The sequence below is a fragment of the Vipera berus genome, assembly GCF_964194415.1.
Source record: "Vipera berus genome assembly, chromosome: 3".
In the NCBI taxonomy this organism is placed as follows: domain Eukaryota; kingdom Metazoa; phylum Chordata; class Lepidosauria; order Squamata; family Viperidae; genus Vipera; species Vipera berus.
Genome location: NC_138204.1, coordinates 36359228 through 36384510, shown reverse-complemented (window position 1 = coordinate 36384510; position 25283 = coordinate 36359228). Strand labels below are relative to the sequence as shown.

At 39.0% G+C, this 25283-nt stretch overlaps 1 protein-coding gene across 10 annotated transcripts in view; it reads left to right on the top strand.

Moving 5' to 3' along the window:
- Nucleotides 1-25283, top strand: part of PPP1R12B (protein phosphatase 1 regulatory subunit 12B) — a 127511-nt gene that overhangs the window by 7357 nt on the left and 94871 nt on the right. For all 10 annotated transcript variants that reach the window (XR_014026151.1, XM_081325691.1, XM_081325689.1 and 7 more), the window contains exons 2-8: nt 4123-4253; nt 7343-7461; nt 8838-8997; nt 13403-13547; nt 19838-19912; nt 23283-23356; nt 24062-24207. Coding sequence is in view for 9 of the 10 variants with exons in the window: in XM_081325691.1 (XP_081181817.1) it covers nt 4123-4253; nt 7343-7461; nt 8838-8997; nt 13403-13547; nt 19838-19912; nt 23283-23356; nt 24062-24207 (850 nt within the window). In the remaining variant the exon portion in view is untranslated. The remainder of the gene's footprint in view (nt 1-4122; nt 4254-7342; nt 7462-8837; nt 8998-13402; nt 13548-19837; nt 19913-23282; nt 23357-24061; nt 24208-25283) is intronic.

Genomic DNA, 25283 nt, shown 5'->3' with positions numbered 1-25283 from the left:
GGGCCATTCTAGGCCCTGGTAGGCCTCCACCAGGCCTAGAATGGACTTCTGGAAGTGACATCCACGCACTTCCGATGGGCTGTTCTAGGCCTGGGACACCTCCTTCAGGCTTCCTAGGCCTAGAATGGACTTCCAGAAGCAGCATGGGTTCAGCCAATTCTCTGAACTCAACAAAATTTAGTTACCAGTTCTCAGTGCTTTTTTTGTAAAAGAAAAAGGTGCCGGAACTCACACATGTCATACAACCTGCCTTGCCTACCCTACAAGGTTCCATCCAAAAAAGGTGCCGGGACTCCGTTCTGGGCATTCTATGAGAAAAAAAGCCCTGCCAGTTCTACCGAACTGGTACGAACTGGCTGAATCCCACAACTGCTGATACTGCAAATTGCAAAGGTATGACTAAGCTGGTAATCTAGTGTACACTTTCTATAGTTTTCTAAAAAGCGTTATGTGTTAGCATTGGTTGACTAAAGCTACTATGGGTAGCAGCTTTCAGTGTTTCTCAGGCTGTCTGGATTATTGTGAGGTGGAATATAAAAGGGATAAATATTAAAAATGAATCAGAGAAAGAAAAAAAGAAAGATTATATATTTGTAAAAGTAAGCAAAAAAGGTGTATAAAGTAAAGGTAAATAAAAAGGATAACATTTATCTAAGAAAATATGTACTGCATTGGTTAAAGACCAAGATTAAAAAAAATAAGCAGTGATTTGTGTGATGCATTCAAAACAACAGATGTGGACAATAGTAGAAAAAAGAACAACAGGAAAATTATTTTTACAAGGTGAGGAAAAAAATAATTTCACTTTAGGTAATAATAATAATAAGTTGGAAGGGACCTTGGAGTTCATCTAGTCCAACCCTCTGCTCAGGCAGGAAACCCTATACCATTTCAGACAAATGGCTGGCCAGTCTCTTCTTAAAAACCTTCAGTGTTGGAGCATTCACCACTTCTGGAGGCAGGTTGTTCCACTGGTTAGTTGTTCTAACTGTCAGGAAGTTTCTCCTTAGTTCTAGGTTGCTTCTCTCTTTGACTAGTTTCCATCTGTTGCTTCTTGTCCTGCTTTCAGGTGCTTTGGAGAATAGCTTGACTCCCTCTTCTTTGTGGTAGCCCCTGAGATATTGGAACACTGCTATCATATCACCCCTCACCCTTCTCTTCGTTAAACTACACATACTCAATTCCAGCAACCTTTTCCTATATGTTTTAGCCTTCAGTCCCCCAATCATCTTTGTTGCTCTTCTCTGTACTCTTTCTAGAGTCTCGACATCTTTTTTACATCGTGGTGACCAAAACTGGATGCAGTATTCCAGGTGTGGCCTTACCAAGGCATTGTAAAGTGGTATTAGTACTTCACGTGATCTTGATTCTAACCCTCTGTTAATGCAGCCTAGCACTGTGTTGGCTTTTTTGGCAGCTGCAGCACACTGCTGGCTCATATTTAAGTGATTGTCCACTAGGACTCCGAGATCCCTCTCACAGTTACTACTATTGAGCAAGGTACCACCTATACTATACCTGTGCATTTGATTTTTCCTGCCTAAATGTAGAACCTTACTTTTTCACAATTGAATTTCATTTTGTTAGATAGTGCCCAGTGTTCGAGTCTGTCCAGATCCTCCTGTATCTTAAGCCTATCTTCTGGAGTATTGGCTATTCCTGCCAGCTTGGTATCGTCTGAAAATTTGATGAGTTCCCCATCTATCCCCTCATCCAAATCATTGATGAAGATGTTGAAGAGCACTGGGCCCAGAACAGAACCCTGGGGCACCCCACTACACACTTCCTTCCATGTAGATGCAGTTCCATTGAGGACCACACGCTTATCAAGTAGTAGGTTGTGATCTACTTTATCAAATGCCTTACTGAAGTCCAAGTAAATTATATCTACAGCATTCCTCTGGTCCACTAGTTTTGTCACTTGGTCAAAGAATGCAATAAGATTTGTCTGGCATGATCTGTTTTTGACAAACCCATGTTGGCTTTTAGTGATAACTTTGTTCGCATCAAGGTGTTCGCTGATTTGTTGTTTGATTATCTTTTCCAGAATCTTCCCAGGTATTGAGGTCAGGCTGATAGGTCTGTAATTTCCTGGATCTATTTTTTTCCCTTTTTTGAATATGGGAACTACGTCAGCTCTCTTCCAGTCCTCTGGTAGTTCCCCAGTGCTCCAGGATCTTTGAAAAATATAGTTCAGTGGTTCTGAGATCATGTCTGCCAGTTCTTTGCATCTCTTTTGAACCTAGTATACCTTTTCTTGTATTATAAAACTAATGGAATAAATGGGCCCATCTATATAATAGCTAGCAGTTGATATTGTGGTGGGCAGGTTGCAGTGGTGGGATTCAGCTGGTTCGCACCAGTTCGGCAGAACCGGTAGCTAATTTTTTGTTGCCCAGGCCTAGAACGGAGTTCTGGAAATGGTATCCACACGGAGAACCAGTTGTTAACATATTTGAATCCCACTACTGGCAGGTTGGTTGACCGCGTACAGCTTGCAAGCCACAGTTTTTGTTCTACTATATTAGGGCTTGTTATACAAAATGAATTTCAGCTGTTAGGCTTTGCTTTGCCAGTCAAATAACCATAGTAAGGGATTTAAACAGCAGTTAAATAAGTGGTTCTATATGCTTCTCTCATGTACCAGTAAGAAAACTTATTAGTTCTGTTATTCTTGTGTACTGTATTTTATTTGTTATGGGTTTTGCATTTTAGCCAGTGGCTAAGAGAACATCTTGAAGCCATAGAATATAGGAGGTAGCATTCTGCAACTCATCAGATCATTTCCCAAAGAGTTCATGTGAGTCATATAGTATTTTTATTTTATGCGTTCTGGATATGTGAGCTCACCATTATATTCTGGATTCTTATTAGTGGAATAACTTGTAAATTTCTTTTCCATATCGATTATTTTCTTAGTGGTTATTTTTACACTGCAGCTTATACTTAGTAGTTCTTTTTATACAATTGTATATAATTTATTTGCAAACAAATGTGCAGCACAAGCCTGATATTTGCTTAATATTTTAGCATGTTTGCAGAATGTCCCAATTTTGTCTCTTGATAGACGTAGTTCTTTATGGCATGTAGGAAGCATTGCCAAGTACTTTTTTATTTCTCGTTTAAATAATTTGTTTATTGGGAAGCCAGCATATTATACTTGTAAAAACAATTTATTTTATTCAATATGTATATCAGTTCTGTTTTCATATTCAGTGCACAAAATACACCTGACCTATCATAAAGTTTGCACATGTTGTTTTCTTAAAGTTGTTTAGGTTCCTTGAACATTTTATGTTTGGAACCTACTTGAGAAGACAAACACTTTGTGCAGATCTCTGATAAAGATAAAGATAGATTTATCTTTAGATTTGCCTTTGAGTCAGTGTTGACTCTAGGTGACTGCCTGGATAGATTTTGGAAGTGGTTTGCCATTGCCTCCTTCCTAAGCTGAGAGAGAGTTACTGGTCCAAGCTGGCTTTGTGCCTAAGGTGAGATTAGAATTGACAGTCTTGGGCTAGTCACTGTCGGCCCCAGCAAGGAGGCAATGGCAAACCACTTGAAACATTTTGCCAAAAGAACTTCAGACACCTCTCCACACTGTTGCCAGCAATAATAATAATAATAATAATAAATCTCCAAACCTGACTCAAACACAAAAGCAAGCAAGCAAGCAAACAAACAAAACCCTACTACGTTATTTTCTCTAAGTTAAGTAATGGTTCCTTTTTTCTAATTGGCTCTTAAGTATTTTGCAGAAATCTTACTTGCTTTAGTTCTCCCATATATCATTCCAGTGAATGTCCTGACATAATCTCTTTCATTGAAGCTTTCCTGGAATAACTTGTTCCACCTTTTAATCTGCTTCTTGGATTTGATGCCATTCCTAAAATGAATACCAAAAGATCATTTTGTGGGGAGTTGACTCCTGGTTTGTTTGCATAGTGAAAGGAGAACCAGGCTGTATGAAGATATCAATGGTTGCTGAAAGAAAGGCAGGCTCAGTATGGGAGTAAAGTCCCTGCTATCATTTACATCTATTAAAACGGAAAGTGATATTTGCTCATTTTAATCTTTCTCTTTCTCTCTCTTTTCATTCCCACTTCCCTTCTTATTCCAAAGGCCTGTATAGATGAAAACCTGGACATGGTAAAATTTCTGGTAGAATATGGAGCCAATGTAAATCAGCAAGATAACGAGGGATGGACCCCACTTCATGCAGTTGCCTCTTGTGGTTATCTGAACATAGCAGAGTGAGTGAGTTCAGTGTGACTAGAAAGAGTATTTGATTTATTTCAGTTTCAGATGTTGTGAGAGAGACAATAATTTTAAATGAATTCACAAGCAAGTACCTAAGAGGCTAAAACATAGGTACATTTCTGTTTGTATGAGTATGCTTTACAAAGTATTAGCTGAAGCAATAGAAATTATCAGCAGTCCTCTAAATCTTCAGTGCAAATGATGGAATGCTCAAAATAAGTAGAAAGATGGGATATAAACCCAATGAATAATGGGATCAAATTAATAAAAACAATAAGCTGAATGTGTCAGAATATTGCAATGGTAACTCTGATTTTAATATCTCTCTCTGATTTACATTTTAAGACACCAGCAGTGCATGAAGTCTTAAATTTAGGATGATTATGTTGTGTTGGTATTATTATTTAACAGCATCAAAAACACTACATGCAATTAGTTCCTTAGACAAATCCTATGAAAAGTAAATAGGATCTTTGATACCCGAAGACTCTATAACATCAAAGATGTTGAATTTTAGTTAATGGAATAGATTCCAAATGCATAGCAGCTGTTATTTTATTTTTGTGATGCCACAAAGGAAAAATTAATAATAACAATAACAGTGGTAACACAGGTAGCCCTTATTTCTGTATTCATTAAATTGTTATGCCATCCATCTCACAGATACAGCAACTGTGGGTTGCTTACAATATATTAAAAAAGTAAAAGTAATACAAAACAATTAAAATTATTAGGATTAGACAGGAAACTAAAAGAGGGTGGCAATATCAGGCTGGGGATCTTCTTTCTACCCTGTCAGCCACCCCTCAAGGTAGCCCCAGGCCAACCAGCAGAACCAGGTTTTCAGGCTTTTCCAGAAGGCCAGGAGTGTTGGGGGCAAAACTTTAGCAGGAAACTATTCCAGAGGGCACGGGCCACAGCAAAAAAAGCATTTTTCTGAATCCCACCAGTTAAAATTCTTTGGCAGATGAGATCCAAACTAGGCTTCTTACACTGGAACTAGTGGGATGGACTAGTCCCATTAGGATGAGACTGCTCCTCAGATACCGTGGACCATGCAATAAAAGGCTAACTAAACTAATGATCAACACCTTGAATTAGACCCAGAAGCAAACTGACAGCTCATGATGTTATATCTGCCACCTGAGAGGCCTCTAGAACTATCTGGAACATTTTGCATCAGTTGCATTAGTTGTGGCTTCCAAATACTTGGAGTACTCCCATGTAGAACACATTGCAGTAATTCAATTGAGACATGAGTATGCAGGGTCTCACAATCCAGGAAATAGCGCAAATGGTGCACAACATAAAGTTTTCCAAAGGCTCTCCTAGCCACAACTCTTTGAGCAGGAGTGGTAATGCTAGGAGAAACACTAGATAATGCATGGAGTAGTGCAACCCCATCCAGAACTAAAGATAATAAATCCCCAGATTCCAAGTCCCCTTGAGCCCATAGCCACTCCCTCCATCTTACCAGGGTTCAGCTGAAGTCTGTTGTACCCCATTCATCCACAGCCTCCAGACAGGTTGAGAAGGTAGCTGTCACATCACTTGGATCACCAGGGAGAGAGATGTAAATTTGAATATCATCAGCATATTGATGATACCTCATTTAATGTCTACTCATTCAGTGACTATTCGAATTTACTACGGAACTGAACGAGGAGCACTTATGATGGGTCCTCATAGTTGTGGCCATTACAGTCATGGTATCACAATTCAGGCACTTGGTAACTGGCTTGCAATTACAATGTCATAGTCCTGAAGTCATGTGGTCACCATTTATGACTTCCACTGCTGGTTTCTAACAAGCAGAGTCAAGAAGGAAGCCACCAGAAGGTTGCAAATGATAATCATGTGATGGCGGAACCCTGTGACCATGTGGAATTTGCCTAATGAGCAACTGGGACTGCTATTATAAATCAGCATAATTATGTGGTGTCATGCCTCACAGAGAAGTCCTGGTCCCAAGGGTTATTAGTAAGCAAAGACTACCTCTAATAAAGCAAAGCCTAATCCTCACCTTCTGATAAGGTTGATGAATCTCTGATCATTATGTTTAATGATGAATCTCTGATAATTATGATAATAAACATACCCTATCCAAGCTGGAAAAGTAGGTTGAAAATTCCATCCCAGTTTTTTTTTTAATATATATAATTCCATTTATATCCCGCCCTTCTCCGAAGACTCAGGGCGGCTTACAAGCTTAGCAGTTTCCACTGATGATAGCATTATAGCACGTTACTGTCCTACTCCTTGGGTCCTTGGTTTCTGGGAAATGGTATGGTCCTCAGTTTCAGAAAGTTCTTATTCTACCCATTATTATAGCATCAATAATAGGAATATAACACTTTCAGAAGAATGCCACTGTACAAGAATGTTTCTTTCAAAACAGAATTATTGCAATGGGATGGGATGGTGAGTTCCATATTTGCCAGTCTCTATTAGCTTTCTTTGATAAATATAATCAATGATCCAGTGCAGTGATATTAAGAGTTCCTTTTACTGTTGGAACCATTTGAGATGTAAGGAATGCAAACTTCAGAAAATTTAACAAGTGGAACTGTTGTCCATATTTTCCCTGGAGGTAAGTCTCACTAAACTCAGTGGGACTTATTTCTGAGAAGATATGATTTCATTGTAAAGTTTGATAATGATCTTTATAATACTGCAATGGCAAGAGGAATTTGAGATGAGAATATATAAATTGGCCAAACCATAACAATCAGCTCAACTTTTTGAATTGTAATCTTTTTTTTGCATAGAAAGGTTTGATGAACGAGATGCATATTTGGAATAAATTTATTTATTTATTTATTTTAATCCCATTTATATCCCGCCCTTCTCTCCCTTTGCATTAAAAAAATGAAGTAGTTTAATATTACTAACATGAGGGAAAATCCCTGGTATTTCCAAAAGATTATAGACCTATTACAGTTTCTCAGTTAACTGAAAAATTAACTATCATTGCTTCTTTCCTGTGATGGAATATTTCTTATCTGATGACTTGCCTTGTTTGAGGGTCACATAAATTAAGCTTGTGTTGAAGTTGAGTCTCATTTATTTTTCATCCATATAGGTACTTGATAAGTCACGGGGCCAGTGTTGCTGCTGTGAACAGTGAAGGTGAAGTCCCATCTGACCTTGCAGAGGAAGCAGCCATGAAAGATTTGCTTTTGGAACAAGTAAAGAAACAGGGTAAGGCAATTAGGCATCTCCTTATCACTAGATTTTGTTTGATGGATTTTTTTCTTGCTCTTTCTTCAGGAACAGAGATGCATGGCATGAAATACAATCCACTTATTCTTAAATTTGGCTCCACCTCTTATGATTTTTGAAAAGGAAGATAAACATTCTGAAAATATCTTAAAATATTGCATATGTATTATTGTAGAATGAATTTTGTATATATGTAAAACAAAATTTTACAGCAACATATTGGTTTTCTGTGGGATGCTTACAAAACTTAACTATCCCATATGATCACTATCCAATCTTCTTGCCCGGTGTATTTTTGGCACTGCAGCTTGAACACTCATTCACTCTTTCTGTATAGACATTCTAAGTGTCCTCTGAAGAGGAGAAAGCGAGTTTGACATATGGAAAATGTTGCTTTATATTTCATATGAAATTACAAAGGATAATTTTATACAGACAGCTAGTTCATAGACCCTTGAGAGTTTTTTACTGTTTGGTGATTGGCCATTTACTGTATAGGAAATATGGATGGTTGCCCAAAAGCTATAAAGAAAAGTACTGCGGAAAGTGCAGTTCTTGCCAATTGCAGTATGTTATCTCAGAAATGAAGCCAATTTGATTCTCCTCAGCTGATAAAAAGCTAAATTAACATTGATGGTCTTTTAGGTGTCTGCAAACTATTTGTTCCATTCATTTCTAAATATATTTAATTTTCTGTGGAATCTCTTTAAACTTTAGATAAAATGTGTCATTTTAAAAGTGTGACATATTATTATTTTTATATCATAATTATCAATATGCTAATTGATTTATTCTCCTAAATAAACTTAGTATAAAAAATGTTCCATTCTCCTATAAAGATTCATATGAAAACATCTTGATATTTTGACTCTAGAGAAATGCTGAAATAGATAGTTTTGACTAGTATGTTTTTTTCCCCATTTTCAGTGTGTTAATAATGTATCTACGTTTCTCAGTAAGGAAACCAGTATGCTCTGGAGGTGGGAATTTTAGTAGATTTATTTCACCCCATGAGATGGAAACTGGCTTTTCTATCATTGATTATAACTTTCTGCAAATATTCCATGCACAAGCATCTCAGCATTTTGTTGATGATGAAGCATAATCATTGGCCATACAAACTAGTAATTGTGCCAGTTCTTCTTCAGAATGACTTGAAAACATCAGATATTATTCAGTAGAATTATAAAAAAAGCTATACCCCTAAGAGCAAAAAAAATGTTTTTAAAAATATGTAGTCAAAAAAATCTTAATTTTGCTTCCATTGTAATAATGTGGATATTTAGCTCCCCTTCTGTTTTATCATTGTTTATTCTACCTCGAAGTGTTTTTACACCTGCAGTCTATTTCTCCAGGAGTGGATCTTGATCAGGCCAGAAAAGCAGAAGAACAACAAATGTTGCAAGATGCCCGACAGTGGCTAAATAGAAGGAAAATTGAACAGAGAAAGCACCCTCGAACAGGTGCTACTGCTCTCCACGTAGCTGCAGCTAAAGGCTACTGTGAGGTGATGAGGTACTGATCTCTTTTTATTGTTTGCTAAACTAAACTATGAGAATAACTGCAACCAAAAAGAGTTACATTGCTGGGTTCAAATACACTGTGAGCCATAATGTAGTTGGTTAGGTTTCAGCTTATTTTGTCGTTTACTGATAAATTTATATGGTTGCCCATCTCATATCAGTGACTCTGGGTAGGATTCAAGATTTAAAATATTGACATCCAAGCTTAAGATCACAAATCATTAAAAATTACCTCACCAGCAGAGTTCATATAACCAAATCCAGGCCCAAATGCCTGGGGAAATGACCAGTTTTCAGAGCCTTTCAAAAGGCTTGCAAGAGTAGAATTCCAGAGAGATGCTGTTGTACAGAGCAGGTACATCCACAGAGAAGCTACCATAATACATTAATTTATGAAAGAAACCCAGAGCATCTCCTCCTTTCTGGGCCTAGTGAAGCAGGCAGAAACTATGAGAAATTTAGTTAATGTTTAGCAAAATAGTCAAACCCAGTCGTGTTAGAATTTTATAAGATTGTTATGAATTAGTGGGGTGGCACCTCTAATGCTCCTCTGCCTGTTATTATTGTTCTGTTTTAGTTTTGCTTCTATAGTTTTAAATGTTTTTAATATTTATTAGATAATGGCTTTAGATAATGACTGTTCTATATTTCTTTTGTTCTACTGGATTGTTGTCTGCTGCCCAGAGTTGCTTGTGAAATGGGAAGCTATATAAATTTGATTAATAAATAAAATTTATGATTGGCATTTTCTACCTCCTGCCTTGGTTTCTCCAAGGAAAGTGGAAATAATGATGTTGTTTGTGGCATGGGCTACCCTTCCCTATTTATTTAGGTGTAGACATATCCTACATGGATTGGCAATATATATTAATATTTCACCTAGATTAGTAAAACACAATGAAATATAAATGTTAAAAGGATCTATGTTCAAATACCAATGTCTAGGCCATTTAGCCACTGAAACACAGTATCGGTTACAATAAAAAAATCAGATACTGGACCGATATATGCCCTCAATTTATGCCCTGCCTTGTAAGAATGAGAGAGGCACCAAGTTTCACTTGTTTATTTTCCTGATTTTATGAAGTTAACTTTGACATCTTTTTTTCAGGTGGTATTTCTTTTTTTTATGTATTGGTAAAAATTTAGACAGATATTCAAATACAGTACAGGAATGGTAAACAGTTGCCTGTCTCTCTTTTTAAGGTACATCAAACTTAGTAAATACAAATTAGGGTTCTACTTTTAGGATAAAGGCTTTCCCACACACTTCAGTGTTTTTTTGCTATGTAGGGATAAGATTTGCTTGTTTTATCAACTTCAGAGAAAATATCAGTTAACTTGCATGTAATATCTGCCTGTTTTTTTTTTTTTGCTACTGTTGCATACTGAAAACCAGAATGGCAGTATTGGAAGCATCAGCATTTGAAAAACTGAACAACACATTTCTTTTGTTCATTAAGTGCTCATTTTTGGGAAAGCAGAACTTTTTGATCTCAGTTTTGAAAGCTTGCTTTCTGTATTTGCCAATGCTGTATAAACCATTTTTATTCCTTATTTTTTATTCCTCTATTGCTTCCATTCAAGAAATGTCATATGTTCTACATTTGAACATTTCCTAGACCTAGAATGATTCCTTTGACTTTTTAGAGATATCAGTATTAAGAGATCCTGGAATCTCTGAAATCTGTTATTTTTATTTTGTCTTGTAAGAGATTTTGTAGTGATATGGAAGGGTGCTGAGTTCTAGTTCTTTACAACAATTCCTCCTAGGTTGAATTACTTAATTTTAGATCCTTAGAAACTAATGGGATAACAGTTATGACTTGATTTCTGGAGTATTGATTTGGAACTGACCTCCAGTTGAAGCAATGCTTATGTGTGCTGTATATGTGTGCTGCACCATATATTAAGTTCAGTAATATATGTATATAGGTTCCTTTTGGGGTAGTAGTAAAAAAGTAACATTAACTGTCACTTGAAACAGAAGGTTGCAATAACTTGTCTAATCCTTCCATCTGTCAGTGCTGGAGAACAACTGTCCCAGGCGGGAGGGGGTATCAAATGGGGAATTACCATTGACTTGTTACATAAACACGAGACAGCCTTTGAGTCTTATCTAGTCTTTCCCAGATATATCTGCCAATCTGGGAAGAGTTTAAGTTTAAGTTAAGTTTAAGTTTATTGAATTTATATACTGCCCTTTTCCCGTAGGACTCAGGGCGGTTTACAAAGTATTTAAAAACGTCAATACAATACAAAAGTTAAAAACAGTTAAAAATAATTAAATTTGATCCCTGAAAAAAATATAAAACCCAATTTAAAAACTCTCAGCCTGGGCCAGAAAGCTGAAAGAGCCAGGTCTTCAGGTCCCGGCGGAATGACTAAAGGTCGGGGGCAGTCCTAAGCTCCACGGGCAGCTGGTTCCAAAGGGCAGGCGCACCCACTGAGAAGGCCCTCCCCCTGGGTGTTATCCGCCAGCAGTCTTTTACCGGCGGCACCCTGAGAAGGCCCTCCATATGGGAGCGCACAGGACGAAGGGAACTTGATGCCGGCAGCAGGTGTTCCCTCAAATATCCCGGACCCAAGCCATTTAGGGCTTTATAGGTTATCACCAGCAAGAGTCCTATGGACTTGGCATAGAGTAATAAAGTAGCTAGTTTAAACTCTACATTTGTGCTAGTTTAAACTCTGCAACTTCAAAACAGTGGCTCCTACTCTCCACCACCTGCAGGCTACCCAGAATGATTTGTGAAGGAATGTAGCCTGGAATCCCAGGAGAGTGGGGCTGCTTTCCAGAGGGCAAAGAAATAGAAGAGCTTTGTTTGGCATGAAGAGGGTTAAAATGACTCCTCCCTAGCTATTCCCAGGGTATATCCGTATTTATGCATATAGTAGCTTTAGGCTGGCAAGATCTTGTCTATAAGTGAAGGACAATAAACTACTCTTAAGTAACTCCATGTGTCATTCTTGATTCGTGGGGTCTGACAGGATTGATAGTATTATTAGTCTCTTCACACCAAAGACATTCACTACTTGAACCTAATAGTTCTTACTCTATGGCATATTAGTATATATGGACCTAGATCAATCACGAAGGGTGTTCTTCATTTTATCGTTCCCAGGATTAGACAAATCTCAGATGTTATCACAAGATGACATCTCTTCAGAGTCTAGCTAGCCAGCCAGCATTGTAATTACAAAATAAGCTGTAATGATATTATTAATAAAGTGCTTAGAGAAGTCTCAGTGGCCAATGCTAAGCTCTTTGGGCCCATTTGTAAGTGACATTGCGGCTGGATGACATTCCACTAATACAATAGATGCCAAGAAGCGCCAACTTTTTCTTACACTTATCATCACAGTTTAGACTCAGATATGAGCTTACTATATACTATAGCCAATTGTGTTATTTATTTTCTGCAGCACTACTTTATATTCTTTTGATTTTTCTCCCAGATCCAAGGCTCCTGGGTCAGCAGACAGGAAGAGGCCACTTGAGAACTATCCTATCTAGTGCCTTCATCATGCCTATATTGCATTAGTTAGTTAGGTATTCAATAAAATTGTTTGTTAAATTGTCTGTTCATTTCCTAAGCACCCTCTGAAAGCCCAAGTGGGCCATTTTAATGGCTCCTGAAGAGTTTGGTGGGGCTAACAAATCATGATTACAAGAAAGTTATCTGATCATGGCAATTGGTTGTTCTGTAAAACCTTCTGCTTTCAGAACCCCATTGTCTCTGAGTTCAAGAGATGCAGAAAATGTGAATCAGACCTGTTATAATCTGGATTGATGTTAGACCCATGGTTGTAATGGTAGCCATAGAATCCTAAAATGCTTCTAACTCATTCCCAGTTTATGCTAAGAAAGACTCCATCCAGAAGAAAGAACAACTAGAGATAAAACATTTGCAAGTCTTAGTTTTAATTTCAGACATGACTGGAGATGACCTCTGAATATGTTTGTGCTGAACTGCAGTTAAATTGGACAATGGTGGGCTAAATAATTTTGTCAATAATATTAATTTATGATAATTTTAAATGTCATTGTGCAGAAGTTAATCCACAAGATAATGCCACTGCTTCAGCTTTGGCTGGTTCTGAGATTTGCTTCTGCTTGTCTAAGGCATTTCCTAAAAATCTGTTTGAGCTCTCTTTTTCTCGGATTCTTCAATTCCATCTCTAAGGTCAATCATTAATTACAATCATTGTTAGGAAGAAGCTATTTTATCCTTTACCTTAAACTTGACTTCTTTTTTACCATTTAGAGCTGTCTACTTGATCACACTAATCTCTGTCATAGGATAAGCTTCATTCACAAAGCCACTGCATGCTGCTTACAGTGTCTCCTAACTTACAAGACTGAATTGCTGCCATCTTTACTATTTTTTCCTTAGACTCTTGATCCAAGCTGGGTTTAATGTAAATATTCAGGACAATGATGGATGGACACCACTCCATGCTGCTGCACACTGGGGGGTGAAAGAAGCTTGCACTATTTTGGCTGAAGCACTCTGTGATATGGACATCAGGAACAAGCTGGTTAGTGAGTCTTAGACTAGCAATATACCATAAATACTCCCAGAGAGGAAGGATTTTTTTAAAAATAAATTTCGATTGTTGAGCTAAACAAGCTTTAAAATTGATTTATGTTATTATCGGTGGTTCAGCATTACTCAACATTTAAATGGTTGCATTATGTACATTTTATGCTCTGTATCAGGTAAAAATGTATTCTGTATGCTGTTTAGAATACTATTTTCTTCTGTTTTGTTTATTTTTAAATTGTAATTTTAACCTGACCATGACAATGGGTTTACTGTAATAGTTCACCTAATATCTTCAGGGCCAACAGCATAAATAAAAATATTCATTCTTTTTTTGTCTTTTATAAAATGAGTATTATAAAGTTTCTTTTTGTTATTCTTCCCAGTTTGGGGAAGAAAACATGAGAAAGGATCCAAAACTATATAGGAAAATCAGGCATATATATCTATATCTATCTATCTATCTATCTATCTATCTATCTATCTATCTATCTATCTATCTATCTATCTATCTATCTGTATCTATATCTATATCTATATCTAGATATAGATATATTTGCAAGAAAACAGTTTCAGTGGACAGTTGAAGAAGGTATGGAGTATCTGTGTCTGGTATGGTATCTAGAACAGAATTCAATAGGTCCTTCACTAATAACTTGAAGTTCTTTCTAGGAATGCAAGATGCTGTATTTGAATGAATAAGATAGCAAAATGTTTCAACTGAAGGACAGAAAGAACTTGGTAAGGTAGATACAAAAACAAGAGAATGTAGCAGGACACCTTAAAAAAAAAAGAATCCCTCCCTGAATGACCCTGAATTAAGTGATTCCCAACAATCACAGCATATGGATTCAAAAATTAAGTAGTTGGAGGTTAATTTATGATAATTTTAAATGTCATTGTGCAGAAGTTAATCCACAAGATAATGCCACTGCTTCAGCTTTGGCTGGTTCTGAGATTTGCTTCTACCTGAATGCAAGGTCCGTAGCTAACAAAGCTCACCTCATTCGTGACCTAGTGGAGAGCGAGCATGCGGACCTGGCTTGCATCACGGAAACCTGGCTGGGCCCAGAGGGTGGTGTTCCTCTGGTTGACCTCTGCCCGCCAGGTTTCCAGGTGCTGCACCAGCCTCGGGCTCATGGGAGGGGTGGGGGAGTGGCAGTTATCATCAGGGAATCCCTTAGTCCGCGAGAGACCACCGTCCCTCAGATGGTCGGGTGTGAGTCTCTCCTACTGAGATACGGCCCAGGGGCGCAGTTGGGCCTGCTGCTGGCGTACCTACCACCTAATCGTGCAGCGGCGGCCCTGCCCGAGCTACTCGATGCCCTCTCAGGGTTGGTGGTTGAATTCCCAAGACTCATGGTCTTGGGCGACTTTAATCTACCGTCCCTGGGAGGATCGTCCGAACTGGCTCGGGAGTTCATGGCTTCCATGGCGGCCATGGACCTGTCGCAAATAATTTCTGGACCGACTCATGAGAGAGGCCACACCCCAGACTTGGTGTTCTTGTCTGGACGGTGGCGTGATGATATCGGTGGGGGTACCACAACTGTTACGCCCCTGTCATGGACCGATCACCACCTCCTGCGGCTAGACTTCCCCCTTGCCACCCCCCACCGTGGGTGCACGGTGCCAGTCAGATGGTACCGCCCTAGGCGCCTAATGGACCCTGATAAGTTCCAGGCAGCGCTTAGGGACACGCATGCACTCCCTGCTCACAGCTCGGCGGATGCCTTAGTGGAAGCCTGGGAAAAGGCAGCCACGGAGGCTCTGGACCGAGTTGTACCCTTGCGGCCTCTGACCCGGCGCAGATCCCAGCGAGCCCCATGGTTCACCGAGGAGCTCCGGGAGATGAAGCGTCGGAGACGGGGCCTAGAGAGCCGTTGGAGATCCAGCCGATCCGAATCCGACCGATTGCGACTAAGAATCCTCACCAGGTCTTATCTCGCTGCGATAAGGGTGGCAAAATCCAACTATTTTTCCACTCTCATCGCGTCCGCAGATAATCGCCCGGCTGCCTTGTTCAGGGTGACTCGCTCCCTATTAAACCAAGAGGTGAGGGAGGAACCCTTGCAGGGTCGAGCCGAGGAATTCGGTCAATATCTGCTGGATAAAATTGCTCGGATTCGAACTGGCCTGGACTCCAACTGGGCTGAGATGGAAGAACAAGACATGGACAGTCTTGTCGACGTCATCTGGGAAGAATTTGATCCTGTAACTCCTAAGGAAGTGGACAGGATTATGAGAAGGTTGAGCTCCTCCACATGCTTACTGGACCCGTGCCCTTCCTGGCTGGCCTATGCAGCTCGAGAGGGGACACGTGGCTGGTTCCTAGCGGTCATCTCTGCTTCTCTGAGTGAGGGTCACTTCCCCACTGCCTTGAAGGAGGCGGTGGTGAGACCTCTCCTCAAGAAGCCCACCTTGGACCCATCCTCTTTGAATAACTTTCGTCCAGTCTCCAATCTTCGCTTCCTCGCGAAGGTTGTTGAGAGCGTGGTGGCGCACCAACTTCCTCAGATCCTGGATGAAGCGGTTTATCTAGACCCGTACCAATCGGGTTTCAGGCCGGGCTACAGCACGGAGACGGCATTGGTCGCTCTGATGAATGATCTCTGGAGAGCCCGGGACAGGGGCCATTCCTCTGTCCTAGTCTTATTAGACCTCTCGGCGGCTTTCGATACCATCGACCATGGTATCTTGCTGCGACGCCTCAGGGGACTGGGAGTGGGAGGCACGGTTCTGCGTTGGTTCTCCTCCTTTCTCCAGGGTCGCTCGCAGTCGGTGCTGACAGGGGGACAGAGGTCGACCCCGAGGCCTCTCGCTTGCGGAGTCCCTCAGGGGTCGGTCCTCTCGCCTCTCCTGTTCAACATCTACATGAAACCGCTGGGTGAGATCATTCGCAGTTTTGGAGTAGGGTACCATCAGTATGCTGATGACACCCAGCTTTTCATCTCAACTCCAAACAATATCAGTGATGCCCTAGACGTGATGTCCCGCTGCCTGAAAGCGGTCCGGGAATGGATGGGGAGGAACAGGCTTCAACTGAACCCGGACAAGACTGAATGGCTGTACGTTCCGGCAAACCAGGATATTCAGAATGTCCCATCGCTTAACATCGGGGACATGTTACTACCCCCTGTGGATAGGGCCCGCAACCTGGGTGTCCTCCTAGACTCGCAGCTCTCCCTAGAAGACCACATAGGAGCTGTGACCAAGGGGGCCTTCTCCCGGGTACGACTAGTTCGCCAACTACGGCCTTATCTGGACCTGGATTCCTTACGTACAGTCACCCATGCCCTTGTGACCTCTCGCCTAGACTATTGCAACGCTCTCTACATGGGGCTGCCCTTGAGATCCACTCGGAAGCTTCAGCTGGTGCAAAGTGCAGCGGCACGGACACTCTTGGGAGCCTCCCGATACTCCCATATCACACCTCTCCTCCGTGCGCTGCACTGGCTTCCGGTTTCCTTCCGTGTGAAGTTCAAGGTGCTAACAATGACATACAAAGCCCTACATGGCATGGGTCCGGACTACCTACGGGAGCACCTTCTGCCGATGTCAGCACCCCACCGTCCTGTGTGCTCCCACAGAGAGGGCCTCCTCAGGGTGCCACCGCTCAAGGAATGTCGACTGGTGGCCCCCAGGGGGAGGGCATTCTCAGTGGGTGCGCCAGCCCTCTGGAACAGCTTACCAACCGAAATCCGGATGGCCCCCGACCTCCGTACCTTCCGACGCGACTTAAAAACCTTCCTGTTCCAGCAGTCCGGCCTGGCATGATAGCGTTAATTGGGGTCCCAGTTTGTTTTCAATATTGTTTTTATTACTTTTTATTGTTCATCTGTAGACCTTCCTTCCTCTGTACACCGCCCCGAGTCCCTCGGGAGAAGGGCGGTTTATAAAAACTAATAAATAAATAAATAAATAAATAAATAAATAAAAGGAGACCTCATGGAGACTTCTTCATAATTGCATAAGTGAATTGAAGCTAGTATACATAGAAAACATCATGAGAAGTACCCAAACAGATTTGAAACCAGCTAATTTATCTGACAATATAAATGCCTCTGGACTGGGCCCATCAGTTCTCCGAGAAGTTTTGGTTTGTTTTTTTAAACTCTTGTGGGTAGTCTGGTTGACGAAGAAATTATGGAATTCAGTAATTTTACTTTGTTACTTGGGAGCTTTATTTCCTATTCTCTAGGACATAAATGCACACAACAGGTTGTCATCTGCTTCTATATTTTAACTGTTTTCATTGTGACTGGAGTTGTAGCTAATGAGAATTTCAGAGTCAGTTTATACATTTTTATGAAAAGAAAAATCAGCTAGTGATATACTAATCCGTAGACTACTGAAACTTTAGTTGTGATGATCTTTACCTGGACAAAATGATGCATCATAGGGCAACAATTTTTGAACCAAGATACCTCAAATGGGGTAAGTTGTGTGATTTACATTTTCAACATTCCATGACTGTTGCCCAGTCCTCACCCAGAAGCAATGAATTGACTCATTGGGTGGCACTTAAATTTAAACAAACAAAACAAGTTTAAGGTGCATGAAGAAAGGGCTAGGTATTTTTATTGCTTTATGTGCCCCTTCTCTGGCACACAAACATGCACTGTATCACTGGTTTAAAAAAAAAGTGGTGGTGATGTCATAGTCAAGAGATGACTCCAAATATCGAGATGGAGCAAGGAAGAGAGAGGTCAAGAAACTGAGGATGAAAAGGCTGCACATCTCCAGAATCATAAAAGTGCAGAATAAGGAAGCAAGAAAAGATGGAGGAGGAATTTGAAGATCAATTTAGTATGTGACAAACACTAATTACTGCAAAAGTATATCAACATGACAATACCTGCCTTCAACAACAAGCAACTCAACAGAGAAAGAGTGAGGCAAAATGCACAATGTAATATTTTTGTTGATATTGGCACCGTGGCCAAAGTCTGCCACTGTCATTCCCTGGAGAAACTGCTAGTTTCAGCTGTATATAGGGAAAGGTCAGGATAGATAATTGGCATCCTCTGTCTTACGAACTCCTCAATTAAAGTAGCAGTGATAAATCGATTGTCTTGCTATTCTTTGTTCTTTAATAAAAAGATATTATTTAATTTTAAAACCCAAACAATAGCAATCCTCCATAGCCATTCTGTTTCTCTGTTTAGGTAAGGAAATATCTGCAAAAGGATGACCTAATGAGTAATGGATTGTCCAGTATACTGCTAAAACTCTTATGTGTTTAATGGTTTGTAACCCGCAATTGGGCAAAATGATACATTACATGAGGACAGTTTTTGAATCAGCGTATCTCAAGTGGGCTAATTTACAGAATGCATCCAAAATCTGGGACCCATGTCTTCAGTGAGATTGAAATTTGGCAAAGTTAGTCAGTGCTACTATGCTGCTATGCTGCCTTGGTCAGCTGAGGTCACGTGATCAGGATTTCCAATGCACCCTGCCAGCTTCCTACTAGGAAAGCTGGCAGGAAGTCACTGTCCCTTCCAATGCTTTTTTGCCCACTTGCGTTCATTCTGTTTCTTTGTTTAGGTAAGGAAATGTCTCTGAAATGATGGCGCAATGGGTCATGGGTTATCCATTTAATATTAAGATTAGCACTGGCATAATCTTCAACCATGGACTAACATGGAAAAATTGTCATAGAAAGAGGAATGATTGGAAGTTGGATTAGGAATATTGTATCTGCTCTAATTCACCTGATACAACATATAATTTTGATACTATTGCTATAGCATGTTTTTATTTGTGGTAACTATCTGATATTTTGACATCCCAATATGTCTAATAGCCATATATTTCCTGCTCCATACTTATATCTGGCTATAAGTATGGAGCCTGAAGACCTGGCTCTTTGAGCTCTCGGGCCCAGGCTGAGGAGAAAATTATTTTAATTGGGGTTTTTAATAGTACAGGGTTGATTTAATATTTTTTAACTTGGTTTTTAACTTTTGTATGTTTGATTTTTAACTCCCTGTAAACCGCCCTGAGTCCTCAGGGAAAGGGCGGTATATAAATGCAATAATAAATAAATAAATAAATATATGATGAAAAATACATACTAAAATACAGGTATAAGCTAATTTGGCAACGAGTACAAGTTAAAATACACAGGAAGCATTTCTAAGAAAAAGGGTTACCTTGAAATTTTTGTAGTTTTGCATATTTTTAAATTTGTTTTTCACAAAGACATAAATAATCTTTTTTTCATGTTAAAGAAATGTCAAGTCCAGAATAAATGTTTGCTGTTGTTATACACGCCTTTAGGGTCAAACACCATTCGATGTTGCTGATGAGGGATTGGTTGAACACTTAGAGATGTTGCAGAAGAAACAGAATATGGTAGGTTCTGGGTTCCCCTCTTAATCAAAGAATTTTTGTCCATATTATTCTTATGATTTCTTAGGTAGTGGAATGCAACGAAGTGTGTGTTTTGTGATAGTTACATATAAAGCATAAGTGTTGACTGAAGATAAACAGTAAAAATAACATATTACTCCCATATTACACCCCTCCTGCGTGAGCTGCATTGGCTACCGTTTGCCCTCCGGGTGAGATTTAAGGTGCTGGTTCTTACCTTTAAAGCCCTACATGGCTTAGGCCCAGGATACTTGCAGGACCATCTGCTGCCGGGAACGAATTCCCATCGCCCAGTACGCTCACATAGAGAAGGCCTCCTCAGGGTACTGTCGGCTAGACAATGTCGGCTTGCGACCCCCAGGGGAAGAGCCTTCTCTGTGGGAGCGCCAGCCCTGTGGAACCAGCTCCCCCCTGAGCTTCGGATGGCCCAAGATCTCCAGTCCTTTCGCCGCGGCCTCAAAACACTCCTTTTCCACCTGGCTGACCTAGACTGACAGGGATTTTAATTATATTTACAATTCTAACTTTATTCTTTAATTTATTTTAATTTATTTCAAATTTTATTTTTTAATTTACTGTACAGAGACCTTTAAGTTTTGATGTTGTTAGCCGTCCTGAGTCCCTCGGGAGATAGGGCGGGATATAAATCCCATAAATAAATAAATAAATAAATAAATAAATAAATAAATAAATAAATAAATAAATAAATAAATAAATAAATAAATAAATAAATAAATAAATAAATAAATAAACTTAGATAAAATTACTTTTTTGACTGATTATGTGCCACCAGGTCATTTTTCTTAGTGACCAAAAAGATAGATATTTTCCAGTGTAATCTGTCCCTCGCCTTCAGATCTTCCAATAGTCTAGTCATCACCACCGTTACTGAGTCCATCCACTAGCTTTCTACCTAAAATGTTACAGGTAGGATAATCTGAGCCTTGTAATTTGTACTCAAGTGATAATTCTGACTTGATTTGTTCAATGATTGATTTGTTTGTTTTCTTGGCTGTCTACAGTATTCTCAGGAGTCTTCTCTGACACCAAACTTAAAAGCCTATTTTTCCTATCTGGCTTTTCATTTCCATGGGGAGTCATAGGAAATAGACCCATCACAGCATTTGAATATCTTTTCTTGGCTGCTCTAAAAGAAGATAAATGTGAATTTAAAATGGCCAGAGAGAGAGAGAGAGAGAGAGAGAAAGAGAGATGTGTAGTGCTCATTTTCCTTACATTGCAACTAGTTGATACCAGTTCTGAAAATGTTGCCATTTACGTGTAAATATATGAATGTGTATAATATATGTGGGTGATATACATATATAACACACATACCAGATTTATACATATACATTTGCCAAATGCCATACTTCTGCAAATGGCAAGGTCAGGACAAATATGCATTAGAAATTAATATCTATTGATTAAAACTGATGCCTGTTACCTAAGATTATAAAATTGCTTCTGTTATCTGTTCACTCAGAGCCATTCACAGTCTCTCACAGAAACCACTTTCATGCAGAGAAATACACTATTTGCATTTCTCATCTCAGCAAAAACAAAGGGGAGAAACAGGATGGCAATGGGGCAAGAGAGAAGTATAGCTTTATAGGAAAAGCTATGAAACAGAATGTGGGGGACAGTACCAGATGGAGATGAGGGGAGAGGAAGAAGTAACTGAAGAATGAAAGTAAAGAAAAAGGCATGTTTAGCTATTTCAAAAACAATTAAAATTCCCTATATCAGTATTTCTCAACTTTAGCAATTTAAGATACGTTGATATCAACTCCCAAACTTCCCAGCCAATATGTTGTGAATTCTGGGAACTCAAGTCCACATAACTTTGTTAACTGAATAAACAGTCCATTCCAAGTTGCCTAGTTTTCTGAGAGATTTTTTTAAAAAAATAGCAGTGGTATCTGTATCCATTTTCCCATTAGTTTGTTTTCCTAAGATTGTCTATTTTTCTTAGGGCATGTGGGTTATCTCCCCATTTCATAAATGTTTTTTTTAAAAAAAGCAAAAAAATATACTAAAAGGGTAAATTAATTCTGAAACTTTCTCTTTGAAGGAAATAACTTGGAACTATAATATTAGTATAATTTAATAATGAAACATTCATTTATGAAAAGGAATAGAGATTCTTTTTTTCTAAAAATGCTGCAACCTCTCCCTTTGTATGTGTGTATGTGTGCGCACACGCGTGCTCGTAGGCCAATATAGAGGTTTATCTAATATAAATAACTTCTGTTCCAGAAGAATACAAACATTTTTCTTTCAGTTTTTCTTCAGAATAATAATGCATAAAACATGAAAATGATCTTGCTACAAAAAGGGGTAGCATATTTCCTAGTACAGTAATTGAAAGTCCTCCAGGTTTTTGTTACTTTAGAGAGTGGTCCAGTTCCAGTTTATGTTGTAATTATGTTTATGTACTTATGTTTAGATGCAAAATATTGAAAGTTAATTGTGCCTTGAGGCTTAAAGTTTAAGGTTTGTAGGTTGAAAAGAAATCAGGAGAAATCATAGAGGTGGTATAGATAGTCTGTGACTTATGTAGGCTCCTCATTTGGCCAGTGAGCATCTTTTTTCTTTCCTCAGCTTTTTCCTTTGGCTAGACCAGGAAGCCAACCCTACCATTCAAGAAGCATTTAATTTTGCTTACTGATTGGTCTCCTGAATTTAATTATGTATGTGTGTAAATACGTGTTAGTATATTTTAGAACCTAACAGCTTCAGTGAGTTTAAACTTTTGACTTATTCCAGTTTAACAGAATGAAAGAATAACAGAGTTAGAAGGGACTTTGGAGGTCTTCTAATCCAACCCCTGCTTCTTCAGGCAGGAAACTCTATACCATTTCAGACTAATACTTGTCCAATCTCTTACAAACCTCCAGTGTTGGAGCACCCACAACTTCTATAGGCAATTTGTTCCACTAATTAATTTTTCTGTCAGGGATTTTTTTCCTTAGTTCTAAGTTGATTCTCTCCTTGATTAGTTTCCATCCATTCCTTCTTGTCCTATCTTGGTGCTTTGGAGCATATTCTACCTTCAGGTGCTTTGGAGAATATTGATGCTTTGGTTTCATATTTCAAAAGCAGATTATTATGAAATAATGGGGTTGGACTAGAAGTGCCTTGATGTTTTTGTTTTGAAAAACTTAGTGAGTGACTCAGTATGGTTGTTTCATATATGTATCTCAGTTTTATATATTTATCATAATAAATTCTCCTTACCTTAAAAATGACGTGCTTGAAAGAGTTGCAATCCTGCCATTTGCCTATGCTGACATGCTAGACTGAACAGAAACAGCTTGTTGACATATTTTTCCAATTACATTTTTGACAGCTCCGTAGTGAAGAATCAAACAAATTAATTGAAGCTGATATGAATGGTAAAGTACAAAGTGGACTTCTCAAAAAGTAAGATTCTTTATCCAAAATGTTTTTGTGTTTATTGTGAAATTTGATGTTAAATTAATGGAGTGGAGGAAGCGAGCACTAGAGATGGAAACATAAGACTAGAATCCAAGAAACTTGAGTCAGTTCCCCATCCAGATGTGGATCTTACTAAGTGGGTTGGGTCAGTCATTATTTCTTAGCTCCGTCGACTATACCAAGTAGTTCTTAAGAGGAATAAAGTAAGAGGGATTCCCCATATGTGATGTCTTGACTTCCTTGAAAAGTAGTAGAATATAAATTTTATAAATTAGTATAATTTAATTTGAGCTTCTAAAGCTCAAGTGCTTAAACAGATTTTTTTTCAAGCTCTGCTTCATTTTTAATGCTGTTTTATCAAAAAGTACTCTGCTCCAGGGCTAAAACTACTCATAATTTGTGCTATTGAATTTCAGTACTCTGCTGATGCGATTCTAAAGAAACTGGCCAATTCCTTTTTAAAAAATATATTTTCCCTTCAAGTAGCTTTCTCTTCCTGTTCCATTATATTCATAAAAGCTATAAACTTGTGATACTGAAATGGGGGCATGAATTTTAATAAAGGGAATTAGTTAATCACTCTACTTTTCTGCAGAAATGATTTCATGTGTGGCAGTCTTCAATTTCTTAACCAGTTTACTTTGATTATTTTTTGTTTCTCTTAAATACATTTCTTGGTTTTTACCTCAGCAAAGAGAAGATTATTTATGAAGCGGATACTTTGAAATCGTTAGAGACAGAAGAAGAGAGCAAGGAATCTAGTAGTTCCAGCTCTGAGGAAGAGGAGGAAGCCGAAGAAGATGAAGTTTCAGAGTCAGATACTGAAAAGGAGGCAGGTAATATATTTATTTATTTAAATAAATAAGTAAAGTAATATATTTTAAACAGATTTTTTCCTTCTTTTATGAGCAGGAAAATTGTATGAAACTGCACTGTTGAAGTCATTTTTAGAACTTTTACATAAGCATACACTTTAGACAGTCAGTTCAAATACAGAGTGTTGCTAGTTAAGATTGGTGACAATATCTTGCAATGTGAAATCCCTGTTTTTAGAATTCCAGACAGTTTAATGCATTCCATCCTCCAGGTTTCTCTCTCTACTTTTCTGTGCCAACCAAGTTAGCATTCCTTCACCATTAAGTAAATTTAAACCTGTTTGCTCCCCCTTGAGAGTTTTTTCTTATGACAGTAACCTAGTTACATTTAGTCCACTTGGTTAGTAATCTAGTCTACTGTTTACTAGCAATTCTGCCTCAATACAATCACATTAATAGGTGTTGGTGGTGGTTTCTTTTCCAAGCTGCTGTTTAGCTTTCAAATGTTTCATCACCAGACTAGATGTCATCCTCAGTGGGGCTTCAGTTGCAATGTCTTGTTTCAGTTCTTCTCTGCTTTTATTGATCTCATGTCATGTGGTTGGAGGACCATGTGCTCAGATGATTGGCCATTCGATTGATATGGCTCTTTATGGGTTCATATTCGACATGTTTGTTGATAGATCTGTTGGTTGAATACCAGGCTTTGATGAATTCACTTGCATGGCATGTGATGGCATGGCCAATGATTTTTGTTCTATCCGCCACATGCCATGCATGAGAATTCATCAAAGCCTGGCATTTAACCAATTGATTTATCAACAAACATGTCAACTTGGAGACAGCCTATGGACCCATAAGGAGCAGTATCAATTGAGTGACCAACCAACCCCAGCACCAACCACTTTTTCACTTGGTGACCTTCACACATAATGACCAGCCAGTCACATGGCATGTCACGCAGCATGACCAACCAGTCACACGACTCACCAAACACATGACCATATGAGGTCAATAAAAGCAGTGAAGAACTGAAACAAGATGCTTCAACCAAAGCCCTGCTGAGGATGTCACCTGGCTAGTGATAAAATGTTTGG